Raw genomic sequence first — 12,068 nt, forward strand, 5'->3', positions numbered from 1 at the left:
CACACCCACAGCCACACCCACAAAAACACCGCTCCAAAGAAGAGTGTGAGAAGATAAAAGGGGGGGAGGGCATGTAAGTACACAAAATAGATTAAAAAGGGAAAAGATGTTAATAATTGGGTGTTGTTACAATAGGTAGAAACATGCTATCTACCATAGTTTCTAGAGAAATTGCAGCAAATAATGTCAGCATTATTTTATAGCTTTTCATTAAAAAATAGAAGATTCATCCACCTGTGATTTGCTTTTGATAAAGACAAGTTCAAGTAGGTTAGTCCTTGTCAAGATGAATCTCTCCTTGTCAATTCCTGCATATCTGATGGTGGTCTGAAGGTAGTACAGGCTTATTCCTACTCACTATATAATCTGACCTAAAAGTAGAGGCTACTTTTTTCTCCCTCTGTAAAAATCATAATTCAGTTTGTTGCCAAGTCCAGTTCTCCTTTTTCTTGGTGAAAATAATTATAAAAGACTTCCATTGAAAATATAACTTCTTTGAGGTTGAATTTAGGGGAAAAATGGATAATAAAACCCAGTTTAACAGTGACATCTAAGTTATGTCGGGGTGGGGGGACCTAACTTAACCAAAATACATGCTGACAGTTCATTATTATAAATATGATTTCATCATCCAGGGCTGAAACTGATTTAGGCAATAGTTGGTATTGCAGTTAGACTTTGTGTTATACTGAGTTGTTCTTTAAATTTTTAGGGTTCTGCTGCTCGAATGGACCATGAGACAGCCAGTGTTATGAATTCTAGTAATAACTATTCTGTTCCTCGCAGACTGACAAATCATCTGGGTACCAAGGTAACCGAAGATTACAAACCACAGGTCGCTAATGCTGCATTTTTACTAATACAATAACCTCATTGTTTCTGCCAATAGTGCCAATATTAGCTGAATGATCAATAAGGAAAATATGATTGCAAGAAATTATTTGAGTACCTGAAAAACTTGTGATGTTGATGCATAATCCATTATGAAAACTACCCCTTTTAAAAGCAGTTCTTGGAATACTTTACTGGAGTCTTGAGTCCTCAAAACAGATGGCGTTGCTAAGAAATTTAATTTTTAAAAAAAGTTACGTAAGCCCTTGATGGTAATAAATGTCTGTTCATTGTCTCTATAGTAATTCAGATAATACGACGTAGAATAATGGAGAATTGAAAATGCTTGTCGTGACTAAAATATTTTAATTGACTAATCACTGAAAATAGGAAATGTGAAGGGACTTTAAGGAGATCATCTAATATATCTCCCAGTAATGCATTAATTTTATCAAGAGCATTCTTGACAGCACGTGAAAGCTGTCTAACCTATTGTTAAAAGCTTTAATGATAAGCAATCTCTATCAATTTTTTTCAGTTTTTACTATTAAAATTTTTAATATCTAAACTAAATCTCCTTAGCTGCAATTTCCTTTTTCTCAATGGAAATAGGAGGTACTCTTTCCATCTTTTGAAGCAACCTTTTATATATCTGCAGTGTATTCTAAAAAGTTACTGAAAAAATAGAGATTAAGCTTGATATACAATAGAGAGTGTACTCAAGATATACAAGCAGCATGAAGAAAGGAAAAAAGGCCAAATCTATAAGACACAATTGAGTCCCTGAACCACTGAAGTTTATACTATCTCTGACATCAGCAGCAATATAGGTATTATCAATGTGGTGCTGATCCCAGTCTTCTGGGAAGCAGGACCTTGACATAGTATTAAGTTATGCTGGACTTTAAAACAGTGTTATGTTGTAATTTCTGCCCTTCATTGTATGCGTGCACCAAATGGAGGTGACATTAGAGTGTCTGTTTGCTACTTCCCATTATAAAGTGTAGAATTCCCAAAAGGTGCAGACAAGGGGAGAGCCCTGAATGCAGAGAAAGGGACTGAGTGTAGAAGGAAAAAGACAAATAAATAGGTCCATCTTAGTGTGCTGCGGGGTAAGAAAAGCTTGAAATTAATGCATGTGAAGAAAGGAAAGCAGTAGAGATTTTAAGCATTTACAGATGCAAAAAGAGATGCCTCTGTGTATAGTGTATATATAAAGAATATATGTATATATTTTAGAGTTTTTCCTGTAGTATATGTGCCACAAATCTGGAGGCCAAATTTTGATGGCTTCTATAGCTTTATTCTCTGACAAAAAAATTTATCTTCCAAATCTAAATAACTGTGGACTAAAGCTGCTGCTTAAAATGTCTGTCAAGAGGCATGCATAAAGCAGACTGAATTCACTCTCATTTAAGAATCCAAGTGGATTGTCTTATTACTGTATTTGGTTTTTTTCCCAGACCAGGAAGTAAGGATCTACAGACTGGGATGCTAGGCTGTCATAAAATTGGCTCCAAGAGTATTTCAGCGGATTTTGCATGTGATCATACAGTTTTATAAATTTTAAGATTCCTATTGCTTCAGCAATTCTAGTATTTAGAAAAATGCATGTTAACAGACTTATTGCTTAGTCTACCCACCGCTATCCAATTTTTTTTATAACTTGGTATTTGTACTCATCTTCAGAGACATTAGAATAGTCTCTGAAGAAACCAAATAAAATAATTCATTGGTCTGGTAACCAGTGCAAAAATGTAGTTATTATTAGAAAACTTTGTATAACAGTCTGCAAGTCTCATTTCTTCCTTAGTAGGTATATTTTAAAGAAACACACACACTGCTACTTTGCAATTCCCTTTGATAGTTTCTTTATGTTGTGCTATGATTTTGAAATTTGCTGTATTCTTGGCTTTAGGAGTTTGGGGTTTCTAGATAGTATCTAATATTACCTTGTACATCATATTGTTCTACTAAAAGTTCACTAAAAGATCCAAACACATTTGTCAATCTAAAGCTATTACTGAAGAAAACAGAATGCAAAAGACAAACCAAATAGTGCATTGACCACTATATTATATGGCAGCCAAAGGAACCCCTCAAAAATTGCTATTTTTTAATTTGAAATTTGGTTGCTCTGAGTTAAATGTGTAATGCTGGTTTTTCATGGCTTGATTTAGTTGTACAAATGCTTAGTACTTTATACTGTATATATTAAATGATTATTTGTTTGCTCCATTGATTTTATCCCTGTAAACTTGAAGAAAGTGTTAAATTAACTCTTAAATTTTGCATTAGCTGTAAATCATCTGGCCTATATGCAAATCATTCATCATAACAAAAATTCATTGGTTAATTTGAAATAGTTTTAATGGAAAACATTAAAATATGTGTAAGATTTTTTAGCACAGCGTATGTTAAAAATTAATGTAATCAGTCTTATCTTGTCTGGAGTAACTGTATTTAATGCCATACATCAAATAATTTTTCACTGAAGAGCATCTTTTCATGAAAGTATGATTCATACAGAACATACTCTTCTGAGATAAAATTAATTTTAAATATATTCCTGCATTCTCACACTAAAGCACTTTCATTAGTATGTTTCTTTAATCCTTGTGTGCAATGGAAAGTTAGAAGTCTTTGCCATTAGTCTTGCAGATTAATACAGTTAGATATAATTACCACCCAGTTATTCTAGCCATTTAACCACTAAGTGAGATTTATTAAGATGGTGAAGAACTAATAGCACTTAGAAATGGTGAAGAACTAATAGCACTAATAGAAATGGTGAAGAACTAATAGCACTTATTTAATTATTTTGAAGTAGTACAAAACTGGGTGATGGATGGATTGAGAGCAGCCCTGTAGAGAAGGACTTGGGGATATGAAGTAGATGAAAAATTGGACATGAGCCGTCACTGTGTGCTTGCAGCCCAGAAAGACAATCGTATCCTGGGCTGCATCAAAAGAAGCGTGGCCAGCAGGTCAAGGGAGGTGATTCTCTCCCTCCACTCCACTCTTGTGAGACCCCACCTGGAGTATGGCATCCAGCTCTAGAGTCCTCAGTACAAGAAAGACATGGACCTGTTGGAGCAGGTCCAGAAGAGTGCCACGAAAATGATCAGAGGGCTGTAACACCTCTCCTATGAGGAAAGGCTGAGAGAGTTGGGATTGTTCAGTCTGGAGAAGAGAAGGCTCCGGGGAGACCTTCTTGCAGCCTTTCAATATATAAAGGGGGCTTATGAGAAAGACGGGGATAGGCTTTTTACCAGGGCCTGTTGTGACAGGACAAGGGGCAAAGGTTTTAAACTGAAAGAGGGTAGATTTAGATTGGATAAAAGGAATAATTTTTTTACAATGAGGGTGGTGAGGCACTGGAACAGGTTGCCCAGAGAAGTTGTGGATGCCCCATCATTGGAAGTGTTCAAGGTCAGGCTGGACGGGGCTTTGAGCAACCTGATCTAGCGAAAGATGTCCCTGCCCATGGCAGGGGGCTTGGAACTAGATGGTCTCTTCCAACCCAAACCGTTCTATGGTTCTATGATTCTATTAAATTCTTGCACCATTATATAAATAAATTTTCTTTTTTGCTCATGCATGCTATTGAGAACTTTGTTTTAATTTGATATGTATTTTTTTTATGTAATTGTATTTTTAAAATCATTTGACCTGCAGGTGGAAATGGTGTATTCATTATTGTCGATGCTTGGTACTCATGATAAAGATGACATGTCACGAACATTGCTAGCGATGTCTAGCTCCCAAGACAGCTGCATAGCTATGCGTCAGTCTGGATGTCTTCCTCTCCTCATCCAGCTTTTACATGGCAATGATAAAGACTCTGTGTTGTTAGGAAATTCCCGTGGTAGTAAAGAGGCCCGTGCCAGAGCCAGTGCAGCACTGCATAACATCATTCACTCCCAGCCCGATGATAAGCGAGGCAGACAGGAAATCCGTGTGCTTCATCTCTTGGAGCAAATCCGTGCTTACTGTGAAACGTGTTGGAAATCGCAGGAGGCACATGAAGAAGGCATGGACCAAGACAAAACCCCAAGTAGGTTCTGTAAACTGTATAAAGATGTTTAAAAGATATTTTGAAAGCAGTGAATTTACAAAAAATTCAGCTTTAATCTGACTTCTTGTTGAATGTATGTAAGGTTTCTTTTATTTTTATATTTATTCATGTATATTCAAGTTGAAGTAGTATCAGGAAATAGTATCCATTATAGATATGATATCTCATTTATAAACTTGTTATTTAAATCATAGGCTTTGGTATCCTTTCCAGATATAATTCTAGTGTTTTATATTTATAATCTACAAATTAAACATAAATTTCTACTCATTGCTATTTTACATTTGAATGGATAATGAAATATATCTAAATAAATAATCCCAAATTGCCAGATGTATTCAGAAGATAAAAGTTTCATCTAGGAAAGGGATAGAGGGCACAAATTAAATAATCTCAGTCTATTCAGTATAATGTGAACTATTATTTAGAATGTGATACATAAGAAATAGTTCAGTGTTAAAATACCAGAGAAGTGACAATTTAAGTGAATTGGAGTTTTCTCACATAACAGTTGTTTTTTTAAAAAAAAACGATGTAACCTTCTGGATTACTCAATAACTGCTTTTCTGAAGTAAGGGAGAATTAAAGTTGCCATTTTGTAAATATATGCTGTAGACATCTATATCAGAAGTACTACTGAAATCAGTGGGCTCTGGTTTGGATGTTGGATTTTACTGCAAGAATCATTTTGTAGAAGTGGATCTCTGAATAAGATGTACCAATACAATTTGTGCTTTAGGGAAAGTCTAGCTCACAAAATTATGAACTTTAAAAGTTCTGTTATGAAACAAAGGGCTTAATTAACCATTCATAAGGACATCACACCCAAAGAAACAGCTTCACCTTAGGTGTTGTATTATTTAATGCTGCCAGAAAATTTAAACTTACTGATTTGTTTCACTAAGATTATTATTTTTCCAAATTAATTAGATAACTTTTTTGTACTTGAAGTCATATTTTTTACTTAATACATACATTCAGAATTCTCCCTAAATTCTTTTCCATGATGAATCTTTTCAGCTTCAAGTATATTTCTAGTACATATAAGTAATCCTGGTTGTATGTGCACATATTCAAGCCTCTGTGTACTCACATTTATTAGTAATGTTCTTAATTAGCTGTCTGTTCTTGAGTTACTGGGAAGATACAAACCCTGAAAAAAACCTGCACTTTATTTATTTTAAGATTAGATTCTCTTTGGAAAGCTTATGATCTAGACAAAATTATACACCTAAGAAATACTAATAGTTACCTATTTCCTGATCAGTGCCAGCTCCAGTTGATCATCAAATCTGTCCTGCAGTGTGTGTTTTGATGAAACTTTCATTTGATGAAGAACACAGGCATGCCATGAATGAGCTTGGTAAGACTAAATGTGTTTCTCTGACTTCCTTTGAGATGCTTCCTGAAAATGCAGACATTCCTTTCTTGTATACCTCACTGAATATGTGGCTTTTTTTTTGTTAACCACTAGTTTAAACTCTGATTGATGCAGTTTAAATGAACTTATAGCTAGACTATTTCCTAGTGGACGGGTTGTTATGCTAGTTACTCTTATATCTGGCATGAGCTGTGATTTTTGGAAGGGTATTTGTATCCTGGAAATATTTGCAATTTTAGAAGTATTGGACTTATTATGGAGACTACTTTCTGAGGTTTTTTTGAATCATGAGTTAAACATTGGTTCCTGTATAACAGCCTGAATGCTTTAGTCCATCTTCAGTGAATTCCGTGCATGTAAGTTTCCTTAATTTGCCACTTTTCATTATCAATGAAAAAATTATATGTATTTTTTCTGGGATAATAAGATTCAGTAATAATATTTATTAAATTAATAATTATCAGATGTACTGAATAACCTTTTATGTAATTGGTGTGAGTTCATCAGTCAAATGTGATTTTGACTGGGTAGAATTAAAAGATGGGTGTGCTTCTTACCTCTTCATAAATGCTTCTGTTCTCATCTTCCCCCAAAATCTCAACATCATGCTACCATACCTTTCAGCTTGTACTAAGCACACAATTCAAGATCCAGAGTCAATATTTAACAGTGTATTTAAGAAATTATTATTTACCTTTCTGAGCCTTTTGGTTTTCAGTTGTTTGAGATATATTCTGTACATATGAATGCAATTTACTCCTTGATGTGTATACTGTATTCTTGATATTAGGATTGAAATTTATTAGTAGTAGTAGTATTGTTTATTATTACTCATTTTATTATTTATTTATTTTTAAAGGAGGTTTGCAGGCCATTGCAGAACTGTTGCAAGTGGATTGTGAAATGCATGGACTTACAAATGACCACTATAGTGTTACATTAAGGAGGTATGCTGGAATGGCTCTGACAAACTTGACTTTTGGAGATGTGGCAAACAAGGTAAAATAGAATTTCAAACATACAATAATTTCAGTTCATAGCTGTGTTTGACTTGTAGTTCTCAGAAAGGTGATGAAAATCTCTGGGATAGGATATTGCATTTCTGGGATAGATATTGCATTTCGGCTCGACACAGAAATTCCCCCAAAACTTTGCCATTCCATCCTGTTCCTAACACAGAGCACAAACTGAATGTTATATCATAAAAGTATAGTATCAGCTTTTGTATTAAATTAAGTTACTTCTATTTTGTCACTGAAAGTAAAGATTTTATCTATTGGCTTTATTTTTGTGTAAACAATATGCTAGATCTTTCCATAATGTACCAATGATTATGGATAATAGATTTTTCTGAGGATTTTGAACTAAACCTGTTAATTTAGTCAAATTTTGTAAAGTTATCACTTATTTACTAATATTATTACTGTCTGACAAATTTTTGCAAATCTCTTCAGCCTGGATCCTCTTTCTTAAATGTTTGGTGCATGTCTGGCTCATAATGGGTGCTATTTCAAATGACTGGAGAAAACAGATTCCCTAATTTCTACCAAGGACTTTGCTTTCAAAAGATACAAAGTTTTAATAATTTCTTGCCCCAGAGTTTTCCAAGACATGGATCTTCAAATAACTTCATTCTGACAAGACTTTTATCTTTCTACTCTAATGGAAGACACTTCAAGAGTGAATGAAAATTCCATCCCAACAAGCAGAAAGTCAAGCAAAAACGCCAGGAGGCCTGCATGGATGAACAAAAGAGCTCCTGACAAAACTCAGATATGAAAAGGAAGTATACAGAAGGTGGAAGCAGAGACAGTTAACCTGAGAGGAATATAGAGACACTGTCTGAGCTTGCAGAGACGTGGTTAGGAAAGCCAAAGCCCACCTGGAGCTGAATCTGGTGAGGGATGTCAAAGGCAACAAGAAGGGCTTCTATAAGTACATAAGCGACAAAAAGAAGACTAGGGAAAATGTGGGCCTGCTGCTGAAGGAGACAGGGACCTGGTGACACAGATCATCATAGAGAAGCTGATGAGGTATGGGCTGGATGAGCAGACAGTGAGGTGGACTGAGAACTGGCTGAACAGTCGGGCCCAGAGGGTGCTGAACAGTGGCATGAAGTCTAGTTGCAGGCCAGTAACTAGCGGTGTACTCCTGTTCTGCACCAGGCAGAGGGCTGAGACTGTTTAGCCTGGAGAAGAGAAGGCTCAGGGGGGATCTCATCAATGTATATAAATACCTGAAGGGAGGGTGCAAAGAAGACAGAGCCAGGCTCTTTTCAGCGGTGCCCAGGGACAGGACAAGAGGCAACGGGCACAAACAGAAACACAGGAGGTTCCATCTGAACATCAGGAAATACTTTTCCACTGTGAGGGTGACCGAGCACTGGAACAGGTTGCCCAGGGAGGTCGTGGAGTCTCTCTCCTTGGAGATATTCAAAAGCCATCTGGACATGGTCTTGGGCAACTGGCTCCAGGTGGCCCTGCTTGAGCAGGGGAGTTGGACCAGATGATCTCTGGAGGTCCCTTGTTGGAAGCCATTCATTGTGATTCTGCAAAAATAAAACCAGATTTCATACTACTCACTTTTTGCTCCCAGTTTTAAACAGAGTGAAACAAATCCCTCCTACAAATGAAGTGCTTCACAAAATACTGCCTCTTAAAATAATCCGATTAGTAATTGCTGCAAGGATGCAGTTATTGGGTTTATAGCACAAACTAAACTATTCAGTGATGTAAATGTACGTGTTATCCAGCTAATGAATAATGCAGTTCTAACATACTTTTGGTTTTGAAGAATTTTTAATTCTGGTTTGTCACAAACATTTTCTAATGTAAGCCTTACAGTTTTTCAATTATTAGTGTATTCTTAAAAAGTAATTTGGTCTTCAGAAGTCAGGAATGTTGTTGTATTTGTGTCAGTCTTAAATTGTCATATTAATTTTCATATTATGTATATTTGAAAGAAAAAGTATGATTTGAGACTCAACAGACATCAGGTAACAACACATTGCCAACATACAGGTGAGTGTCCAGTTTCATACCCGGGACATAGTGAAGAAGGCTTCTAAACTATTAGTGTTCCAGATTTGGTCCTAGACTTGTTGTCAAAAGTATAAAATTTAGCACAATTTCACCACTTACATATTTCCCAGAATAGAAACTGATATTTATGCTTAATATTTTAATAATTGTAGATTAAATATCTGTTATTGGAAACATTTTACTAAGCTTTTTTGAACTTCAGAGATGAATAGCTTAAAATATCAAAGAATTATGCATAATCAAGCCACCTAATGTGTCATTTAATACTCTATTTATTTTCTTTTTTCTCCTGATTCCTAACAGGCTACATTATGTTCTATGAAGGACTGCATGAGAGCTCTTGTAGCCCAATTGAAGTCTGAAAGTGAAGACTTGCAGCAGGTACTTCCTTTTGAGATGAAATATATCCTTGGCTTGCACATTTCCATCATCTTGCATCCCTTCAATTTCATTGAGTTGTATTAAAATATTGTATTTCTGCTCCCCTTTCTTTCCACTTATTTGGCCTCTCCGTGCGTTATTTTTATGCTTAAATTCGTATCTTCTTTCATGACACCAGCTGAATATGAGCCAGCAGTGTGCCCAGGTGGCCAAGAAGGACAATAGCATCCTGGCTTGTATCAAAAATAGTGTGGCCAGCAGGACTAGGGAAGTGATTGTCCCCCTGTACTCGGCACTGGTGAGGCCGCACCTCAAATACTGTGTTCAGTTTTGGGCCCCTCACTACAAGAAAGACATTGAGGTGCTGGAGCGTGTCCAGAGAAGGGCAACGAAGCTGGTGAAGGGTCTAGAGCAGAAGTCTTATGAGGAGCGGCTGAGGGAACTGGGGTTGTTTAGCCTGGAGAAAAGGAGGCTGAGGGGAGACCTTATCGCTCTCTACAACTACCTGAAAGGAGGTTGCAGCGAGGTAGGTGTCGGTCTCTTCTCCCAGGTAACAAGTGATAGGACAAGAGGAAATGGCCTCAAGTTGTGCCAGGGGAGGTTTAGATTGGATATTAGGAAAAATTTCTTCACCGAAAGGGTTATGGAGCATTGGAACAGGCTGCCCAGGGAAGTGGTTGAGTCGCCATCCCTGGAGGTATTTAAAAGATGTGTAGATGTGGTGCTTAGGGACATGGTTTAGTGGTGGACTTGGCAGTGTTAGGTTAATGGTTGGACTCGATGATCTTAAGGGTCTTTTCCAACCTAAATGATTCTATGATTCTATGATGCTATGATTCTATGATTTCTAGTGCTCTGTTCATAGAGTGCTTTCTCTTTTTTTAATTAGGCTACCTCTTTGAAATGTTCTATCCTTCCTAGTCTGATTCTCTTTTTTTTTGTACTCATTCTTATGTTGTCTTGTCAGCATTAACTTTGATGCAAAGTTTGTACCTGTATTTGTTCTGTAAATTATGAAGTACAACTGTGTGGTTATAAAAATGCTTAACTTGGGGTCAAATTCTGTTTTCTCACCAAAGTATATATGTAATCAGCTATAAAACTCACTTTTAATACCCTGATCTGTTAGTGGAAGTCCAGTTTTCAAGATAAGTTTGAGCAATCTGAGATTCGCTGATTTAGTTTACTAGTGATAGTGCTAATGGACTAGGATTACCCTGAGGGTTAATGCAGTATTGTGGCATCTGAGGCTCCTCCTACACTAGCAGCAGATAAATAATAGACTAATAACAGTAGAGGAAGCTCTACTTCAAAGGAGAATCCGTATGACACTTGATAACGTTGTTCTCTTAGTACATATATACCCACTTTTTATACCGGCACCTCCTAGAGAAACTTTGTTGAAGTGTCAGCAAAGTGTTTGGTGTTCAACCAGCGTGTCTCTTCCAGTTTCTCATCGTGTGTAAAGAAAAATATCCTGTAAATAAACAGTCTTTTCTTAAATCTTATAAAGTGCTTAGGGCGATCAGTTGAGAGCACAGAACTATTCTTCAGTGGTGTGGAAGTTAAAATTATTAAATATGAAATGATAATCCACTTCAATAAATAGATAATGTAAACACATCAGAACAGCTTTTGGAAAGGAAAACCCAGTTTTCCTCGCAGTTTGAGTGAATCATCAGAAAATAGATAAAAAACCAATTTTAAGTAAAATTGACTTTCTATCTTAAGACACTGTTGACAAAAAGAATTTCCCCACTAGTTGAGAAGCTAAGTAATTATAGTTGAGAAAACAGTTAAAATTACAATAAAGGATACTGGGTACAGTCTCTGATTTGCTATTAGGACAGATATTAAGTATATTTAGTACTCTTGAAAAGGAAGTCAACTGCGGGATGCCAGTGTTGTATAATTATTTAGATTTATCAAGATTAAAGAGGACTGTGAGGAAGTCCAGAAGTATATAAAACTTTTTAAAATAAGCAACACAGGCAATTCATTATTTAAATAGAAAGTACTGTATGTTGGAAGAAGTAAATGCAACTGTTCATACGCATTACTACTTTTCTGAATGGTTGCAGTTCATTTAAAACAAGAGCTTGAAATCACTGTAGTGACAAGTCAACAAAAGCATCTGCTCAATATGCAGTATTTGTTTACAAAGCAAAGAATAATTTGCAATACATGGATTTTTTTTTTATTTCTGATTACCTAATGATAAAAAAAAATGCAGAAAAGATTTGAGATAGGTAAAATAAGTGATTTTAAACATTGAAAGATGTTTATATTGAAAGACATAAGCATTGAAAGACAGCCTGTTTTGGTCATAAACAAATGAGGACATGAGAGAGGTAAA

The 12,068-nt window shown here is 35.9% G+C and overlaps 1 protein-coding gene across 24 annotated transcripts in view; it reads left to right on the forward strand.

Annotated features, from left to right (window-relative positions):
• The window catches only part of LOC140651491 (adenomatous polyposis coli protein-like), a 176,898-nt gene that overhangs the window by 143,061 nt on the left and 21,769 nt on the right, over window positions 1-12,068 (forward strand). For 22 of the 24 annotated variants that reach the window (XM_072860976.1, XM_072860987.1, XM_072860973.1 and 19 more), the window contains 5 exons: window positions 713-835; window positions 4,510-4,888; window positions 6,177-6,272; window positions 7,150-7,289; window positions 9,635-9,712. In XM_072860976.1, coding sequence (XP_072717077.1) covers window positions 713-835; window positions 4,510-4,888; window positions 6,177-6,272; window positions 7,150-7,289; window positions 9,635-9,712 — 816 coding nt within the window. The remainder of the gene's footprint in view (window positions 1-712; window positions 836-4,509; window positions 4,889-6,176; window positions 6,273-7,149; window positions 7,290-9,634; window positions 9,713-12,068) is intronic. The other 2 variants (XM_072860991.1, XM_072860993.1) reach the window with 1 other exon arrangement.

The sequence above is a fragment of the Ciconia boyciana genome, chromosome 4, assembly GCF_034638445.1.
Source record: "Ciconia boyciana chromosome 4, ASM3463844v1, whole genome shotgun sequence".
NCBI lineage: Eukaryota > Metazoa > Chordata > Aves > Ciconiiformes > Ciconiidae > Ciconia > Ciconia boyciana.